The sequence below is a fragment of the Pelmatolapia mariae genome, linkage group LG23, assembly GCF_036321145.2.
Source record: "Pelmatolapia mariae isolate MD_Pm_ZW linkage group LG23, Pm_UMD_F_2, whole genome shotgun sequence".
NCBI lineage: Eukaryota > Metazoa > Chordata > Actinopteri > Cichliformes > Cichlidae > Pelmatolapia > Pelmatolapia mariae.
Window position 1 is genome coordinate 50,242,073 of NC_086246.1, and position 21,068 is coordinate 50,263,140.

Below are 21,068 nucleotides of genomic sequence, written 5' to 3' on the forward strand. Positions count from 1 at the left end.
AGCTGCTATTTAGCTGCTATTTAGCTGCTATTTGCTATATAGCTGCTATTTTATGTAGCTTACGTGAACTAGTCAATTGTGCCACCTCCCACTGAGGCGGAAAAAACAAACAAACAACAAAGAAAACACGGGTGAAACACAAAGCCTTTGTGTGACACCTGTAGTACCACCGCTTATCCAGCAGGGGGCGCTGCTCTCCTACAAACGCCTGTGAGCAACAGGGTGTCTTTATCGTATAGAATCTGGTGTGTGTGCCTTTTTCCTCAACTTTTTCAGCTCAGCCTGCCGCTGCTGTTATTTAGGCACAGAGAAAGGAAGTAGCGACAGGCTAGCTGGTTAGCCGGTCTGAAATCACACCGCCTGTGAGGAAGGAGGAATTTTTATCCCCCCAAACGATTCTTTGCTGTTTAATGAGCGCGTTTAAGTGGTCTTCGCGTTTCCCTCTCTTTCATTTCAGGTTCTTTTCTCCTCGGATTGAAACCTTCAAACTGATTGAGCTTTGTCTGTTTGGGACTTCACCGTTCTTAGCCTGCGTGCTGTAAATCAGCCTTATTTCCACCAAAGGAGAGGGGGAAGAAGAGTAGATTATTATTTTGTTTTATTATTATTATTATTTGTCAGCAGTTGGTTGAATCGCGGGGAATGCTTTTGAGGATTACACCGCGACGATGAGAAAAACAGACGGCAAAGGTACGTTAAAGTCAGTTTGCTTGAGCTCTTAGCTTTTTACGAGCTCCTTCTTTTATTTTTTAATGAAAAAGTTTTTACAGTAAAGTCCTAAATGTGTTGCAGTGTTTATGCTTTAGTTGCCGTTGCTATGTGTTTTATTTTTAAGGTTACCAGGCACTACATTGACGGAGCTGTTATAGGAAGTTAATGTGAGGCGGCTCATAATGCGTTAACCCTTTCACCGTCCCCCTTCAAAGCCCCATTTTAAGACACGCTATCAGGCAGCATTCCCAGTTTTTGGACCGGTTTTGGTCTGTTTGTCAAAGCATGTCAGTGACACAGTAGCGGAGCTGCATCCGTTGTGTGAACGTCCGAGAATCGAGGCAGACTCGTTGCAGTGCAGTGTCCGCGGGCCCGGTTAGGTGACGAACCTTTCTGTCACCGGGCTGTCGTCTTCTCACTGTGAAAGGATCCCGCTTGTTTTGTGTTGGGTGACATAAATCCAGCCAGAATGATCCAGGAAGTGTCAGCTGTTGTTGCAAACTGTTGTGCATGTGGCACATGAAGACATGAGAGATTGTAGCCCTAATTCATTATTGTTGCACAATCAAAGGTGACGTATACTCGTACACAGAGCTGTGCTAAAGTCTCGAGTCGACCCTCGTTTCTTGTATTTTGGTAGGAAAACGAAGGAAAAGTTGCAGCGATTTATGGAAAAGTGCAACCGTAAATCTAAGTCCATTATACAGGGCAAAACCAGAGATGGCCCAATTTTCTAATGAGCCTGAAAATCAGTGTTTGGTATGATTTCTTTAAAGTTTCAGGAATAGCTCTCCAGGCTTGTTCGAGGACATTCAGAGTTCATCCTTGGATGTTGATCGCTTTTTATTCCATTTTTGTCCCGCGGTGTTTCAGTAATGTCCAGGTTCGGGCTCTGGGGTGGTGATAGTAGTTTTTGTGAATCACCTTGTTGGTACAAAAATACTACTTCATGCTTGAAGAAATGGGACCAAATGACATGTTTTTGCAACAGGCTGCTATCAACAAGTGCCTAAAGACACAGCTGAAAACGGGTTCTCTGCCAGGTTTTCTATTATGTGTGGGGATGATACTGATTCATCTTTTGAGTTATGTACCTTTTTATGCTTTAGTGATTCATAGGTCAGTGACACAACAAACAAACAATAAGAAGCATTGCTCTGAAAATGGTCTGGTATGAAGGCTGCAGGCAGCTCCAGAAAATTTTTATTTATTTATTTTTTTAGAAATTGAAAGTCTAGCTCCTTGGAGGCAAAATATAAAGAAATGGGAGATGACCTCATACTTTTGCTGTAAGTATTCTGTGGTACTTTTATTTTCATATCAAGCTTAAATATTGCCTTCGTCTCAGGACAGCATTGCAGCGAGCCAAGATTCAAACAGTTAACTGACTGCCTGGCTTAGTAATATCACTAATCATAACCCCTACATAACTTTCCCACCTCTCATTTGCATCTGCTTTGGGGAACTACTGTTAACTCAGTTTAAAGGAAATGCCTGGTGGTGTTATCTGGGTAACATTTATAAAGAGGTTTCCCAGTATTGTTTAAGTATAGGCATGTCCATATGTATGCAGAACCTTAATGAATCCTTTCACTTAAGTGTCGGTATTGATCACTACCTCTGTGATGACTGCTACCGTCTCAGTGGTGGGGAAAAAGTAATCACACAGCGCAGTATTTACTCCTTCCTTGTTTCCGTCTTTCCATTTCTCATTTACTGAATTGTGGTTTAACTAGAAAGTCCTTTGCTGCAATTTTGCATTCACACTTCCTTTTGACACGCTGGCAATCACATGCTCAGGAATGGGTTGAAATAAGGGGACAGACCAGAAAGTGGAAAATTATAGCTGTCACCTGTCAGCTGGTGTAGGGGTGCACAGCTTCAAGTTGTTACCTTGTGACCCAGGCATTATAGAAGTGGGTGGGGGAAAAACTTGTTGACAGGAGGCTTTCACAGTGTTTTCATTGCATGAGCATGTGTGTCACATTTTTCACATGTTGTTAATTAAAAGGTTTAGTATAGAAATATTAATAATGTTGCTGTATGTGTTAAATGACAAATTTGAAAACGGTCCCAATGACATGTGTGAGTAGCTTTTACTCACTTGTATAGTATCATTAGTATAGAAGTATAAAGCTTCTGCATGCATTTTATTACTCTAGTGATTAAAAAGAAAGTGTGTCAGAACAGCTCTTGGACCCTTTAAGAATAGACTTTATATTTATTATTAGTATTATTATTTAGATAAATATCTGCCTAAAGTACAGACTGTGTGGGAACTGCGGGGTCTTGGATCATTATTTTTGAAAATTATTTGGGGATAGAAGGAATCATGACTGGAAGATGAGCTTTGTATGAAAATGTGGATTTAAAAAGAGAAATTGAGCCCTTTCTTTATCACGTGTTGGCTGATCCCACATGGACCTGTGAGCTTTTAAAGTTGACCACAAACACACTTTGTGACATTATCTCCAGTGAATTATTAAAACAAGTCCAACATGCAGGGGACTAGTGCTTGTTTGTGTTAGTCTACATCACCTGGTTAGCTGAAAATATAAACTATAATATTGAAGCTCAAAATTGATTACAATACAGTTTTTTAGGCCTGTAAATTTCATCTGGCTAGGTCCTTTACGAGGCCACAAAAATGCTTTAGTGACAGCCTGTAACCAGTTTTCAAATTAAGATTACAACAATGTGCACGACTTCATTAGATTTAATGTTGTTTATTGTGCCGCTCAGCAGATAAACGTCACCTCATAATTTTATTCTATGCACAGTCACTGCATGTGTAATACATTTTGCTGAAACAAGGTGTTGACCACATTCTCCAGCTGTAATGGGCAGAGAGAAGTGTGAAGCTTTTGTGTACAGCACCTACAGATCTGATTATATGGGACCTGCTGACCACGCAGTGATGCCGGTCAAACATCAGGATATCGTCGGTGTCCCCGTCTGTCGTGTTCAAAATTAAATGAACCCCCCGATCCCCAAGAGAAAGCTCAAAGATTCGATTTGCATTTATTAAAAATGCTTCCTGTTTTATAGCTATTCATAGAAATGTTGGCTATTTCCAGAAATGGGATGAATGCCACTGTGACCCAGATGTGAACACACCATGCTCTTTATTCTCACATAAATCACATCCAAAGCAGAGATGCAGTATTACTCGGACTCTTCCCCCACTTTACCCAAATTCCCACCAACTTAAATTTTTGGAAACGGCCAAACCCCCCAAAATTATACAGAGCTCCTTAAAATGCATGTAAACGTTCAGCCAGTCCACAGAATGGCCCTCTGCCATCCTTTGAAAGAAAAGAGCCATATGGCCCCCACTAATGGTTTGTTCTCGCCAAACCCCGCTGCAGATCTGACAGTGGTTTAAAGATGGGGGAGGGGACCTAAAGCCAGCCACATCTCCAGATCAGCCTTCAGTTTTAATTGTCTAAACATCCTGTTGGATGTAATTGCGTAAAATTGTGAATTTAAAAGAGATGTGCTTCTATATCGCTGAGCTGTTATTTCTCACGGAGGACTCCGGGAGAGCTAGCTTTCATATTCAGCTTTGACTGATTAAATGTCACTCGGTGTGTTAGTTTTTCCCACAGATATCAGTTTGTAAACCGATAGAGCTGTACAAAGCCATTGGCCTACTTATTTTAAATGTATGTAAAATAAATGCAGAGCTGTGGCTGATTGGGATCATTAAAGTGAACCACATTACAGGAACTTTTGTTGTTTCTAAATGCTGCGCTTATCAAGCTGTTTTCTGCAGCGACACCACAGCAGGAAGTTGCTTTTCAAGGTTACAAAGGGGTAGAAAGCAAATACAAATATACTGGTATATTTATACATTGATGTGATGTAAGATTACTTCTGGTTAGCTAGTTACTCATAATCATCTTATTTTGAACTGGTGACTTGAGAGGTGCTAGGCTATTTTCTCTTGGCACTCGGCTAAAGCGGCAGTGTAGCTTGCAGAGGATCGGCCAGCACCTCTGCCTAGTATATCTTATCTCAACTGTTTTCATGGTCACATGTTTTGGGGGAGGGTTTCTAAAAGTGAATTACTCAGAAGCTATTTGGTTTCTCACACTACTCATGATTAGAGTGAGAAATTGGGTTAAAATGGCCATTGCATCCACTGCGTTTTCAGTTTTTCAGAGTGCGTCTGCATCCTTCTTTTACTTTTAAAGTTTTCTGACAGATTGAGGACAGGAGAACAGGTTGAGCTATAGCGGGCTGTGGTACCGCAGTGTTTCCTAACAAGTCACTGTCGCAGCATGCGTCGTCTGTACATGCAGCTGGTGTACTGGCGTATACAGGCTACCTGTGAAACGATGCAGACACCTGCAGTCCCGTGACACTGCAGAGCAGCCTCAGTAGGTCGAATAGATCAGCCACCGCGGCTATCTCTATATTCTGTAAGCAGTGGGCAAACTTGAATTGAACCAAAAGAATCACAGATTTATTTTGGGGACTTTTACTGTGGATAATAAACTGTACTGTACAAACTGATTATATATAGAGGAAGTTGTTGCACCCACAGCAGATGTTCCTCACAGGAAAATCCCTTACTCGCTCCTCATAAGTCGTAATCAAATCTCATTACTGGTTTTGTTAGCAGGGATGTGATTTATTTGAGTTAAATATCTGTTCATCAAAAGGTCATGAATAAAAGGAAAATGCACAGATTTCTGTTAAATACGCTCACAGAATCACTCCTTATTCTGTAGCTGTTGAACATGCTCGTGCTGTGTGTTGTGTACCCGGTCTACATACCTACTGCAGCATAGTCACGCAGTATAAAACCTGAATGTTTTATGCTGCATGAGGTGTAGTGAAGGCACTGGTAAGGGCTTGGCCAGGAGAGCCTGACATGTAGAGACGTGCGTGCGTGCGTGCACGTACAATGCTACTGAAGAGGACGGGCTTCACTCTGACTCTTTGTGGGCTCAGGCAGTTTTATAGCATCATCACTCAAAGATGACATACCAATCAGCTGATTATGATGAGTCCGACTTTCTGATTCCCTTTAGTGTTACTTTTTCACTTGGTAAAGCAAACTGGGAGTACGAATCCATGCAGAAAGAAGAACTGGGACACCAGCGTGCACCCATATGTTTGTGCTTTCTGTGTATTGCAGTCTGTTACAGAAAAGCTCCGGCCTTTCTGTGGCAAACATCAGGCAGGGCAAAAAGCTTTGCTTTCTGCAGAAACTGTTAGCTGACGTTTGTAGCATGCAGTCATGGTTTTGTTGAGACTGAACTAGGGAGTGAGTGAACAAGTTGGTTTATGTAAGCAGCCGAAGAGACGCAAAATGAAGGCGAGCGGTGGAGTGTTTCAATTCCAAAAACTCCTTGGTAACTCTCCTAGTCTGCTCTTTCAATGTGGTAAGCTCAATTTATGGGCTTTATAAATAGTCCCAGCTGTAATGATAGGGTACAAGTGAGGAAAAGGCAGGCTGATCGTTTATGGATGGCCTACTTACAGTGCATTTGTTTGCTGCGACTTATTCTTCGCTCAGTCATCACTGCAGCTGTCAAACACATCAGGTCAAGATGAGAAGTCTGATTTGGATTATTATGATTATGACAAATGTGCCAGTTCATGTTCTAAGTGTAGGCGCAGTAATAAGCTGTTGGTTTATCCAAAATATACAAATCAATAATTTTCCATAGTAAAAGTGCAAATTGGTCTAAAAGGTGCACTTAAACCTCCAGCAGTTCAAGTACAGTGATTTCGTATGGCATTAGGTTCAAGTCAACGTGCTGCGTCACGATTGTTTACATTCAGAGACTGTTTGCATCACCATGGCAACCATGCGAACAGGCTTTTAGAGACGCGGCAGCTTTTTAGCCCAAACCCGGATCGTTGTCCTAACAAACTTCGTAGATTTTAATGACATGTTGTTAAGTTCATAAGGTGATAAAAGTGATGCAAATAAAGGAAAATAAAACCCTGTGGCTTCTGGTGTGAGCAGCGAAATGATTCATGCCATCAAATGTGGATCTTTTCACTCTCTGAGTAGAAAACATGCAAATCAATAGATTAGAGGCTGTGTTTCTTTCACAAACTGCTGTGATGTTATATTAGCCGGCTTTCTGATTTCCAGTCTGACATGTCTGGCTGGAGTCTTTCTGTCACTCCTTCCTGTGTAGGAGGTTACTGTCAGCCTGACTGGTTGATGGCTGCGGCGAGCTGTAACCTCTCCCTCCATCCTCTGCGTGGTCACTGATCCCATCCCTTGGCTCTGGATTATGGGCGACAGGGACACACCCTGAGGCTTTATTTGCTGTTGCTCTGCGCCTGAGTGTCAAATGTTGTCGTTAAGCACGGTTAATAAAAGCCAGTCGCATTCTGTGTTGAGTGAATCTATGGTGTGTTTACAAGGTGAAATCTTAGTTTCTCTACCTGTTTGGTTCTCCTGTATGCTCACCAGCAGGATCACCTTTGTCACAGATACATTTGACTTAAAAATAATATTTAAATAATCTTTATTGCTGTTTCCAAAAAGCACGTTTGTCCCTTATCTCACGTGCTAAATTTGTGTCTATTGCCCCTGTAGTACTGAAGGCACCTCTGTAGTTTAGCTTTACTTGTATCACAGCTACCACGAAAGGTCAGTTTAAATTGTTTTTATTTTTGTTTACCATTTAAAAAAAGCTCATTTTAAACAACTTCACTAAGATTCTTCAAGTTTCAAGAGCAAAAAGCAGAAACTGGGTTGGACTTGTTTATATGTTGGTGGAAGAGGATGTTAGCATCATTCCTTAGTCATTCCTTTTGGAATGACCTGAGGGGAAAAAGAAAAGGATTATTTCATCCAGGCTGGGCAGTCTAGGTGACAAATCATTCCTGTTGCCTGTGCCAGGGTAGAAAGAAGCCAGTGTTACAGAGGACATTGGTAAAAGTGGCACAGATGGAGACTTTTGCTTACAGCTTTCCTTACAGCACCAGGTGAAGCACGGGGAATTTTACACAAGTTAAATCCTGTTTGTTCAGTTTGAGCAGATGTCCATTTAAACATGACGTAGTTTGATCTTTGGAAAATGCAATACTACGTATGAGAACTGCATTTATTTTTTGGTACAGCTTTTCTTACGTTTGTTAGCTTTTTATTTTCTTTTCGTGTGTGTAGCGTGGACGTGTTGGCACAGCTTTGTAGTTTAAGGGTTGAACTGTGTGTCCCATTGTGCCGACTGCAGCTTAGTCTCACCACTGGATGCCTGAAGGGCTGTGGAGAGTGACAAGAGAGGGGAAAGAGAAAAAACCAAAGACAGAAGAGCACAGACAAGGGAGGCATAGAAGAGCCAAGAGATGGAAAGAAAGAGCCGAGCCGAGGGCAGGAACAGTAGACCTCGGCTACGTGCACGCTATTGGCTGAACTCCGGTCTGCCGTGTTTGTTTTTGCTCTATTTTTACCGTGCAGTCTGACACTGGTCACTGATGAATGGCTCCATATGTAAGTTGCATTTCATCTCACAGAAATCATTCAGGATGTCTGGCTCAGGTGGGAGTGTTAGGAGACATGATGCGGTCCATTAAGGATGGAAGACGAGAACATGTGCTGTTTGGAAAATAGCTTTAGCTGTCTCGTCAGTTGAGCGTAATTCGGGGTTCTTGTGGCGGTGGTCATAAATTTATGTCGTTTTGCTCTTACGTTTGTGTTCCTTAAGCTTTGCGGAAATGTACGCGGGTTGTGTTTGAACAACACGATCCTCGAAGTTGAAACTGAGGTCAAAGCGTGTGTGAGACACTGGATGAGTACTGTTAGTGGCTTTAAGGTGCATCCAAATGGTTTAAACAGGCTCTTGTGAACCACAGACACTACATCTCAGTTTCTTTCCTGCTGTGTTGTTTCTACTATGATCAGCTTTGTAGTACATGGCATTGTTCCCACCTGTCTGGCTGTTTAAATTTCCCCTGATGAACAAAGGCATGTGTCTTGAGTGTGGCATGTGAACTGGCTGTGGGAGTAAGGGATTCTACATATAGTTGGTGCAGAGCAGCACTATTCTGGTGTTACAATGGAGTCATGTGTTTGGGAGGTGTTTTTAGTGCTGGGTAGCCCACATGAGTGAGCGTGTACAATAATCCCCTCTGTCTGCCTCCTTCCCTTTGCTTCCTTTTCTCTCCTTCCTGATTTCTGTCTGCAGCTGCCCCACATCTCCAGATGACATACTGTAGGTTTGTGCTTGCGATAGCAGTTTATTGCGCTAAGAAGGGGCGAAGCGTTTCCTATCTAATAAACACAAGCGAAATGGGTTTCTGTAAACCAGGTTGCATCCAGAAGGTGGACACAGCAACACAAAGCACCATATTTCACACCAGAAAGCCCCTCAGAAAGATGCTAATAATGACTTCCTATTTTAAATGCAGAAAAAGTCCAAATAGAAACTTTTATTTTGAACTCTGGTGAACTCGGGGCTTTCCCAAGTAAATCTCATTAAATGCTCAAACCTTATAAACCGGTCCATGGACACAAGACACTAAATTCATGTAGGTCAGCAGATATTTTCATGAATGATTCGGAGTAATCAGATTAGTGTTATTAATCGCTTGGTGATTTAAATGTCAGCAAATGGTGAATAATAGCTTCTGAAATCAAAGTTGCATTTGATCAAATGAAGCTAGTGTTTTGTTTTTTAATAAATCACTAAAAATGTAACAGAGTGGAAACATTTTAGCGGGATCTTACCTCATTATTAGTTATTGACGATTTTGTCAAATGTAGAATATATTCAAGGATTAAATGATGTTATGCTGGTATTTGTTGTTCTGTTCAACGTAATAAACTTTTTTAGTCTAGGAAGGAAAAACAGCCAGAAGAGTTCACTGCCGACCAAAACTGGTTTATTAGTCGTACGTGGCTCCATTGACTTGTCCGGAAAGCCCTCCGGAATAACGTGTCGCCACCAGCCAGCGTGGTTCCCACAGCAAGCCAATCACACCGAGCAGCAGCTTCTGGGTTGCATTATGTCAGACATGCAACAGCCTCATTGCTCTGGTGTATTTCATGTGTATGCTGCTGCTTTGAATCTAACGTTTCGGCTCATCGTGCTGATCGGAAACATATATTTCTCCATCCTTTCCTTGGATTAATCTCTAGGTGAAACATCCTTGGGATTTGAGGCTGTGCAGTGCACACGTCCAAAGCTGGGATACTCTTTGCATGTTTATTTGCATTAAGATCACGTTTTCTCTGTTGCAACTCAATGCCCGAGGTTTGATGAAATATAAAACACTCCTAATATTTTGTGTTACATTCGTAACTGTTTTGTTGACCTTTCTGCTTCACTCGCTGGTGCTTGCCCTCTGGTCTGACCTGCCCGGGTTACAGACTAGTAAAGAGGCATTACATGTAAATCAGAAACACCTGAACACGGGCTTTTTATAGTAAGGAGCGTTTCCTCAAGCTCGTCCGCTCTCCTCTACTCGAGGAGACTTTGCATCTGGACCGAGTTAAACCAGCAGCACCAAATGTTAGACGGTGGGGAGCAGAGGGGGTGACCAGCAGGGGGTTGAATGGGAGGAGCTGGAGGTAACTCTCTGACAGACAATGATAGGACGGAGGCAAAGGGGCACAGCAAAGGGAGCGGTTACAAACCCAGCAGTGCAGATCAGGCTGACGGTTGGTGAGACGAGGGGGAGTGTAAGGCCGTGGCCTGGGCCTCCTGGATTATTGCGGCGCTGTGAAATGTACATGAAGTAATAGTTTACAAATGTCAGCTCTCCTCCACAGCACAGGAGGAGGCCTTAGACGAGGAATACAGCAAAGACTGTAACGTTGTTTTTAAACCTCTGTGGGGGGTTTGGGGTCATACCTTCCTCCGAGGGATGTCAAATGAACAGCTGCCCGTTTGTCAATACATGACTCAGACACATGATATTGGGAGTAGCAGATCAATGCGGTGCACTCAGATGACCATGTTATAATTGATTAGCACCGTCCATCACGGCTATGGACTGCTGGCTAACTGTCATTTGGTTATGGTTTTGAAGAACTGGGCGCTCGCTGTCATGTTAAATATTTATCATCTCTCTTAGCTGAGTTTAAATTTATCATCTCTAATAATGTCTTCCTCTTCTCTTACGTGTAGCGGGGAAGATGACTGTGACCGTGAGCTCTATTGAATGAATGGGATAATATTATCAAGTCAAAGACTGGATCCCTGTGGCTCCTCTCTCCTTTATCCTCTTCTTTAGACGGAGCGGCAGATGCTCCTCGGCTCTGGTTTTATTGTTTGTGGCTGGCCAGCCTGGGAGCTGACTTAAAGACGGAGGGGGAGGAGATGAGCTTTTAGTGCCCTTTTCTTCTTCTTCCTCCACTCTCTCCACAGTTCTCTCTCTATATCTGTGCTTGTCTTATTCAGCCCAGTTGGTGACTGTTGGATGAGTTAATTCCCTGATTGAGGTTTTTGGTCCCTTTAAACAAAAGGCTGCGTCTTTGAATAGACCACATGGCTCTAATAGGAGCCATTCACTGCCATTTTGGGTGCAACTGCACTTCCTATAGAGCCTCAGCCCTGAGGCTGATTTACCATCACTCAGCAGCAGCAGCAGGAGCAATCTCTGTCTGTCTTTCTGAGTGCGTCTGTGAGCATTAGCCAGAAACCACATACAAAGTTACAAACGCACACACACACGGTGAATCTGAACTTCCTTTTCGTCGGTCTCACAGAGTACAATGCTGCCTTGCTTTGGCAAAGAGCCAGATCCTCTCATCCCCGTTAGGTCATGCAGAGAGAGCGTAGCGGTGATGGATACCTCAGCGGCCCCAGCTCCGCTTTCCCTCGGGAGAGCAAAGGCACTTTTCTCGACAGCATTGAGGCCAGCCGCGCAGATGCTCCCCGTAACGGCTGTACGTAGACTCGAGAAGATAAAGTCATTAGAATATCATCGTAAAACAAACGATTACATTTAAGTTCAACACAGATGTTCCGATTGTTCAACAATTTCCTCCACTTCACAAGCACATTTAAAAAAAACAAAACAAAATGCAAAGCTTTATTTAACGTTTTGTCAAGGTTTGGGGATTTTCAGGATATCTGTATCAGAATTATAGATGTCAAAAATAAAGTGGTCAGCTCAAATTAAGAAATCAATTAACCTGAAAGGAGAAAAAAACTCTGCAAATTCCCACCAGCAAACTATACAAACCTAAAGTACACAGTCACGTTTTTTTGGAGGGGGTGTAAACGTGTGCAAAGCTGTATGCATGTTGGGAAAAACCCTGACGGGATATCTAAAAAGTTTTTACAAAACTGCAGAAAACATTTTATCGTGCTTTGATTGTTTTTTTTGACAAGAGTCTGAACCTCTCCCACCTTTCATGAGTTTGGTTCCACTCTGAGGCAGAAATGTGGACGTATGAATCTGCCAAAGTCTCGTTCCCCTAAACCTTGTTACACTGTCACTTGCTCATGGTGAGTCACATCCAAAAGTGTCTGCTTTTGACACTCACGATGAGCAGTGTAATCTTCGCTCATTGCAACATTTACTCAGTACATTTTATAAAGCCAGTAGGTGTAGTGTGAGCAGCTCATGAGTCTGCACACGGTGCGTTCAAGCGCAGCACTGAGCTGTAGGTCTCGTATGTTCTGGCAATTAGTCATCATACATATAAGATGTATGGAGTGTAAATCTGTTAGAGCGCCACTGAAGCGTGGTATCACCACATCTGTATAAGAAGATGCTAAATCTCATGGTATTGTATATATTTCCACATTTTAAAAAAACAGAAATCCCAAATATTTAAAGCAAATATCTTCTCAACAAACAAGAATAGCAATAGTAAAGTGCTGTGTGTGATATACCAGAATAAAAAAGATAATGGAGACGATGTAATATAAATATAATGTAATGTAAACAACCTGGTTTTTCCAGCTCTGAAAAAAAATCCTAAGGATTGTCTTCAGTTCAATCTCCTCTAATGGTCATGTCAGTGGAACGTCATGTCTGAGGTGGGAGCTGCTTGTAGCTATGACTCATGGGAATCATCAGGCGTCTTCTCATGGCGCTGCAGAGGAATGTTGGGAGTCCACACACACACACACTGCTGACATCATAGCCTGCGTCCTTGTGGGTCTTTGTTGAGTCCCATAGTATTTGAAGTTCATGAGCCTTCTGCCTCATCATATGTGTCATTAAACCCTTCACTTCCTGTCAGCTCATGTGTTGTTACTAATTGGCTGAGATGTGTGTGTATATCCTGTGAGGGTGTGTGTTGGTGTTTGGAGCTCCATTAGGGGTCAGGTTTACCGTCTGTAGCGCAAAGAGCACAATGTCCAAGGCTTTCACACATTTCCAAGTAGGATTATAAAGGCTACGCTAACTTTCCATATAAAGGCAAAATATTTATTTTCTCTCTTCGCTAATCAGCATCGTTCCTCCTCGTCTTCCCACTTCTCTGGGTGGACCTTTTGGTGCTTTCTTTGAATGTGGCTGAAGTGGATCGAGGCAGGAGAGTGAGTAAGACCTGGATGGCTTACTTCACTTTTCCAGCAAAAATTCTTGTTTTACTGCCAAGTCTTGCTTCTGTTATGATGAAGTGCTTGTTTTATTAAGCTATTTGGTCTCTGTTCAGTCTGTCACAGGGGTAATCGACTTCTTCTTTACTGTACTCTTTCCTGCATCGTGTTTATCATCGCTCTTTTAAAATTGTCTGAAACATGACGTATTAGAAGAACCGAAATATTTAGTATAAACAGCGTAGCTCAATGAAATGTTAACCACACAACTGACTTGAATAGTTGTGCAAGCTGTGCATGAACGTGTAATGAGTGGGCGAGGAAAATAAATATATCAACATTAGAAAGCCTCTTGGCTTGAGATACTGTAATATCTGCAGAAGGTGGTTTATTAAGTAGATGTTCCCCTGGATGTCTGAACCTTTGCACCTGCTACAATTACTTATGAATTTCTATTTGTTATTTTCCCATGAAATGAAAGAGTAATTGGGCTTCTTCAGTTTTTAATATGATACTGATACCTTGGCTGTGAGTATCTGCAGATACCAGGATTAAATGAATGACTTAACCACTGCTTTCCTAATCTTTGTTTAATATTAAACAAAAGATAAATGCACTGAAAATTAGAAAATGTACAGTTGTTTCATTATTTAGATTTATTTGCATTAGTCTAGTCATAAGGCGGTCGTGTACTGCTGTCATTTACAGACATGATAGCTTCTGCTTTTGGATGTGACAAGAGATGGCTGAGGTGAAATCATTTTAATCGTCTTGACAACCGAGGCTTCGATTCCACTTATGTTACCATAAGTGGAATCGAAGCTTCCTGAAAAGCGTGTAAAGGAGCAATTGAGCAAGAGAGAAGTGTCGTTGAGTACAAAGCTGCTGCAAACAACCAAAGAGCTCTTTGTGTAGCAGCCTGAAATGTCTGCTTTGCTGTTGGCTTCCTCCACTGCTACTGTAGCTCCTGCTAACACCTGACGTAGTAACCACAGGGCCCACGTTAGCTTGCCTAGCCTTCTGAGTCAGGAGTGCTGCATCCCTATTATCAGCATTTGATGCAAGCCTCCACTTTAATGTCTGTCGGCTTCTTTTCACTAAAAAAATGGGTCGCTTCTCTTGGGTTTCTCATGCTTTTGCATGCAAACAAATCAGCTCAGTCACATTTTGCTCATGCAGCTGAGTCAATTTACTGCAAGCCCATTTTTCTTGGCTGGACAATGCAGAGGTGGGGGTGAGTGGTGTCTGATTTTAATTAGCAGCAGTGCTTGTTATTAATGTGTTCTGCTGCCCACAGTAAGCAGGTAAAAAGCCCCTCTCTATTCATCTGTAGCTCTGCTGTGGTGTCTTCCCATCAGCCCCTCATAAGCAGCTGAAGTGCCAGGCTAAGCCTACGCAAAGCAGACGACCCGCAGTCTTATCTGAGGAATGCGTGGCATCGTCACCGAGGATCTCCTCTGCAGGGAGGAAGCTTTATTATCTCAAAGCCTCTTTCTCCTTTGTCCCCTGAGACCACTCATAGACGTTTACTTTTTGCTGCCTGTGTCTGCAGATTTTTTTTCTCTTTTTTCTGTCACTACCTTTTTATTTTAAGATATATTTGATTTTCCCTCTATGCACTGCTGCACAAATTGAGCTGCAAATCTTCGTGCCTTGCATACAGATACTGTAGCCGTATGCTTTCTCTGTTAAAGCTAGCGTAGAGAGAGCCGCTCAGGAGTTATTGAAAGATTCAAACCAGACGGAGCTCATGATGGAGGATAATGATTATGCTGTCCTTTGTGGTCTCTAAAGTTTTGCATGCCTTGGCATTTTACAGGCTTGCATGTTTTTGGGACTGTGGTCAGCAAGCCTGGCAGAGGCACAAGCTCATGAGTCTTAAGTTGCTCTCCTTTTCCTCTAATTCTCAACTGTGGCCTCGATAATTACAGACTTGGCTTCATGAAGATGTCTTTGTTGTTGCATTTTTGTATTTCTCCATTTTATATTATGTAGTTTCTTTTGTACGCGTTATAGAGTTAATCCCTGCTATATGTTTTTTTTTTTCCAATTAAACTTAAAGTGAACAGCTGATGCTCATTTATCACAGAGGCAAAAGAAAACTGCATGAAACACAATGCAAAACGACCAATGAAGGCTCCAGATTTATTGGTTAGAACACATCAGTTGCTGGGTAGCCTCGTGTGGTTTGCTTTGCTTTCTTAGTTAATCCAAAACATTAATTTCTTCATGAGATGCTAATTGTTGTGTAATTATTCTTTCTTCAGCAGACACTCCTGCAATTAACAAGTCAAGGAAAAGCCAGAACATTGGCTTTGCTACTGTTACACAACTGGATATTTGTGCACATGAAATGCGATATCATCTCAACTATCTGCAAAATGCCTCTTTGTAGACTGACTCTGTATTTATGATTTTTGTCCTTCACCAAAGAGTTTAATTGAAAATAAACTTCATGATAGGGAAATTAATCATTAGAATTCATAATTGAGAAACCTCATGTGTCAGTGCCTCCTTTCTGTAGCGGTGCTTATTTTGGGCATTTCTGTGAGTAAAACTTTCCCTTTTTTTGCGTCTGCTTCAATGACAGAAATGATAAACTATCCGTCTTGGTGCTTACAGGACTCGAGCCAGGATCGGTTTACCAAAGCAGCGCCGGCTGTTCACCCTGCAGCGATTTAAGCTAGGTTCACGTTTCCCCAAGAGGGGGCTCGCAGGGAACGCAGCGTGCATTACTGGTGCACAGCCACGCCACGTGATCCATCATTAGCAAACTTTACCCAGCTGCTTCTCGTGTGATTCACACTCAGCTGACCTGTAGATCACTGTTCTGCATTACGTTTGTGATAGACAGCATTAACTTGGATTATATTCTTTGGCTGTGACCCAGCTGGATGTTACAGTGAATCAGTGCTCAGCACTACTTCAGTTCTGCTCCAGGTGACTTCTAATGAATCTGCAATAACAGCCAGACTTTCAGTCAGTGATGTAAAGCTGTCATCGTGCCAGCCTGGGATACTCACTACATCTCCAGAGTTGTTTTAGTCTAAAGTAAACAGGCAGAATACAAAGAAGTGACATTTTACAAGGATTCGGATGCAGTTAGGCTCTGCATGAGTCTGTAACGATGCTGTTGGGGCGTGGAAGTTGTTGACTTTAACAGGGGAACCGCCAATAGAAAACCAGGGTGGCAGCACGTGTGGTCCACCAACTGGAGAAGTGCTTAACTTGGGGGTGGGGTTAAAATAATGTCCCAGCTGATGTCATACAATTCACTTCAAGATACAGCTAAACACACACAAACAGATTTAAAGCCATACAAAGTTTATGTAAAAGACATCAAGGAACCAATAAAAACTCTAACTGAAAACCTCATTCATGCCCTCAAACTTTTAAAGTAAAGAAACTTTATTTCTGAGAGAATTAAGATCACCATCTTTTTTTTATGATGGTCACAGCGATGTTTCAGTCTCCAGCAGCAGGAGTAATAATGTTGTTTTTCTCCTGTTCCTGTTTTCAGTCACGCCTCCCTTCATACAGTTTCACACATGGACACTATGTCACTTAAATAGTATTTCTTTGCTTTACAGGCGATAAAGCCCATGATGTAGACAGTGTTTCCATTAAAAGACTTAAACTGCCAAAGCACTAAAATCATCATCATCACTTCATTAAAGTTCCACTCAGGGTGCGCTGTGTGGGCAAATCTGTTCTTTTTAAATAGATTTTAGATTAAAACATGTTAATGCAGGTAATAACCTACCTCCCATACATACAGCCTAAGTACACATATCTTCTACTGTGATAAAAATAGGCAGGTTTCACTGGTTAATACACTGGTAACCTGAAATGAGAGCGTGGTTTCTTCTTTTCTTTTTTTAAATAAACCTTTGGAACTATGAGACGATGCTGTTGAACTGCAATGTTACATCTAAACGGTTTAGCCGATACATGAAAGAGCTTTCAAAGAGCTGGTGCCTGACTGTGTTGCAGTTTAACTGCAGTAACATTTACTGCAGTTGTGCCAATCATGTGATTCGTCATTAAGACGTTTGTCCCTTACAGCATGAGGGCGAGTCTGGGAGCTTCCCCGTGGTGATGAAATCAGTCAAGTCTATAGTAAGGAGTGAACAACTCTCTCAGTGATCTGCTGGAAGTTGTGCAAAAACTGTTTTGTGTTGGCACCATGTCAGCAGTGAAAATCAAGTCATTCGCAGATAGAGATGAGTTGTTGTGGTCCAGAGTTGCTTAACTTAATTAGACCTGAACCAAGTGGTGCAGCATACATTACTGTGCTGTAGTTGTTTTTTAAGACTGAAACATGTGCAGTCATTACCCCAGTTGTGGCTTGCCCTAAGTGCTCTCAGCATTTGTGTCTTTGTTGCTATCACTAAGCGGAAGGGTTGAATTCCTGTGCAGCATCTGCAGCTGCAACTTATGGTTTCCCTCGCAAGGCCGTGTGACGTAAGTGATGTGACAATAATATGCATCTGATGCTTGACAAACGCGTCTTTTTCTCTCTCTCTCTTGTTGAAATGGATGTGCCTGACCTACTTAGATGACTGAGCTGTTTTTAAAGACCACAAACATGGAAGGGCTTTTTTTTTCAGTCAAATATATTTAAATCAACATATATTGACCTACCAAACTCTTACATTTACTTGTATAGAGCTCTCTTCTAGGTTAATCAGCAGGATACTTGGAGTGAAATTCTGTGGGTGAAATACCACAGATGAAATCTGATACTGAAAAGAAACTATTTCACTTGTGTTTTAAAACGCTTGACTCATTGTTTAGACCTGTGGAACGCTAAAACGATTTATATTGGAAGGCATTCAAAAAGTCATTTTCATAAATAAGCTCTGGACAATGTGAGAAGAGTTTTTATTTTAACATATAATGTGTGGGAGGAGGTGGCCTGTTTCACATACTTTGTGACTGTACTGGAAATACTTTGACTCCCTGTGTGAAGGTGTGCAGGAGGCAAACTGAAGATATTTGCCTGCCACACTCAGATTGAGGCAAATGGATGCTTGCAGTTGTGACGATATGATTGAGTTAGACACATGCACCATCACCTGTTAATGTCTGCAAAAGTAGTGTCAATCCTTTCATTTTAAAGTGCACTGGAACATGCCTCACCTGCACAAGCGTAGTCTTATTCTGTGGGAAACACAGCGCTGTCTTCTTTAGGCTTGACACCAATGTTTATCTGATCTGTAATTACAGTGATAGTCGAACAGATGAAAATATTTGTTGTTCATCAGCTAATCTGTCTTCTTCAGGTGCTGCGTAGTGAGAGAGAAGCGGTGTGTGCGGCATGCTGAGGCCACACCCCCTGGCTCAGAATGAGTGTCAGAGATGGCGCTGCCAACATGGCAACGACTGCAGGTGGGGGAGGCGGTGGAGGCGGGCAAGCTAACCCTGTCGATCAGGATGGCCGCTCATACACGCTCCAGATCTATCCGAGGTTGGCTGCTTACCCATCCACCTGCTGCAACCTTAAGTGAGTATCTCACCTGGAAAATAAACATCAGCCTCAACGGTTTAGTTAGTTTGTCGCTGCTTCATTTACTTTTATGTCCACAAACTTATTGCACAACTTATTTATAATTGTTTTTTTAATCTGCCCTGCTTCTATCAGAGTGCAGAAGGATGCAACGGCTGCCTCGGTGATCTCGGACGCCACTACAGCACTGGGGCTGGACCCCAGACGCCTGTACGTGCTGGCAGAGGTGAAGGAATGTGGTGGGGAAGAGTGGGTGCTGGAGGCCGGAGACCTGCCGGTACAGAGGTTCCTGCTGTGGCCTCGAAAAGCACAGGAGCAACACCCTCAGAGCCTTGGCTTTTACTTCTTACTACAGGTAGAGTTGACAGCACACAACACGTTACAGTGGGCTCACTGAGTGTGGACTGTTGAAGGCTGTTTGACCGTTCCAGTCAACGTACTTCTACTCTCTGTTTCTCCTTTAGTGAGAAAAAATAGCAAGTTGTTAAACCCTAGATAGTTTGCAGACTATTTATGGAAAATGTAACAGAAAAGGCGAGAAAATCTTTAAGTATCATTTTTCCAGCACATGTAACAGCAGCATGTGTGAGACGAGTGCTGTTTGGCCTTGCCCTTGATGATTTTGGCCGGTTTTAAGGAATGCAAACAGCCCGGAATATTTTTAACAGTCTCAAGAAATCAATGTGTCAGTTTGACGAGTAGACGGCTAATACGTGCTGTTTTTGTCTTTATAATTTGATCCAGGAGAGGAATCGTGATGGCTCAATCCGTTATGTCCACCTCCCAATGTTGTCCAAGGAACAGGAGGCACAGCGGCTCGCTGCCAGGGGCTTCCTTCCCCCTCCCCAGGATGATTTTGCAGACCTCTGCAACCTCCCCGTCCTCAATGAGGACAGCATATTAAACAACTTGCGCACACGGTTTCACAAGAAAAAGATCTATACCTATGCAGGGAGCATCCTCATCGCCATCAACCCCTTTAAGTTCCTGCCCATCTACAACCCTAAGTATGTCAAGATGTACGAGAACCACCAGCTGGGCAAACTGGAGCCTCATATTTTTGCTATCGCAGATGTGGCCTACTATGCTATGCTCAGGAAGAAGGTCAACCAATGCATTGTCATCTCTGGGGAGAGTGGCTCGGGCAAGACCCAAAGTACCAACTTCCTGATCCACTGTCTGACTGCTCTCAGCCAGAAGGGCTACGCCAGCGGGGTGGAGAGGACCATCCTGGGTGCTGGACCTGTTCTGGAGGTAAGATGCTAATATGTGTGATGGCTAGGTCTGTCTCTACTCCAGTGGACAATTTAATTGAACTGTAGCTCACCTAATTTGAATTAGTCTAACCCTGCCATGCCTTAAACCTTAGCTGATCCAGCTGCAGGGACTAAAGAAAGTATATTAAAAATGTTTACATAGACCAACGGGTGCAGAAAAAAGATGGTTTGGACTGAGAGCTGAATTCCACACAGGTTGCCACATCATTAGGCATACGCTTCTTTGTCATTTTTTAATCTATATTGGACCATAATTTACAAAATGAGCATCAGTCTGTATTGAAGAAGACCTGAAATTAGTAATCGAGACTATAAACTCGTTGTTTACCGAAGCAATAGGTCACATAAGTTTTCCCATAGACGATCTCACTTCCACTTCCTTAGAACCAGTGCAGGTTTAAGGTGCTTCCACATGGGCGTCGCTCCTCAGAGTGCCGTACTTATTTACTGCACTGGTTTCAGTCAGTTGCTCTCTTGATTAGGTCACATCGAGTGGTGAGAGCACTTCCTCAGAAGTGACTCATGATTTTGCTTAGACGTACAAAAGCACAGACACGAGATGAAAAAACTGCAGCGAGCTACATTTGGAGATATTTCACAGGTTTATAGGTCTGTAGTTATGAATGGCGAAAACATCTGATCTCATGTCGAACTGAGAAAATCTATTTTCAGGCTGCTGCGTGGGCTAACATGACAGAGCCTGTTTTTGTACAGTGTAAATGTCTGTGGCATAAAGAAAGAAGCAGGTAAAGAAAGAAGAAATGAAAAAAAAGGGAAGTTGCTTTATTAACACCATCATGTTGCTTCATTGCCTTTGAAAATGCCGTGGGAAGCCAGGCAAGATAAAAGGCTTTGTATTGGTTTCCTATCTGCTTTTGAGCACACAGATGATTTTGATTACATTTGCAGTGCTGGTTTACGTAGCTGAAGGTAAAACACAGCTTTTCTCTGACGTCTGTCTTTGACAGCAGAAATATGTGCACATTTAATTTGGAGCTGACCAAACGGACTTTTGTCAAAGTTTCGGTCAGGTGACCGTACTTGTTCCTGCTTTCTGCTGTGAGAAACTGGATACTTGCACTGACTCGCTCTACAACC

The 21,068-nt window shown here is 42.5% G+C and overlaps 1 protein-coding gene across 7 annotated transcripts in view; it reads left to right on the forward strand.

Moving 5' to 3' along the window:
• The first annotated feature begins 294 nt into the window (after positions 1-294).
• Positions 295-21,068, forward strand: part of si:zfos-588f8.1 — a 53,661-nt gene continuing 32,887 nt past the window's right edge. For all 7 annotated transcript variants that reach the window (XM_063465711.1, XM_063465712.1, XM_063465714.1 and 4 more), the window contains exons 1-4: positions 295-690; positions 18,470-18,690; positions 18,829-19,048; positions 19,438-19,947. In XM_063465711.1, the coding sequence (XP_063321781.1) occupies positions 18,533-18,690; positions 18,829-19,048; positions 19,438-19,947 (888 nt within the window). In that variant the 5' untranslated portion in view covers positions 295-690; positions 18,470-18,532. The remainder of the gene's footprint in view (positions 691-18,469; positions 18,691-18,828; positions 19,049-19,437; positions 19,948-21,068) is intronic.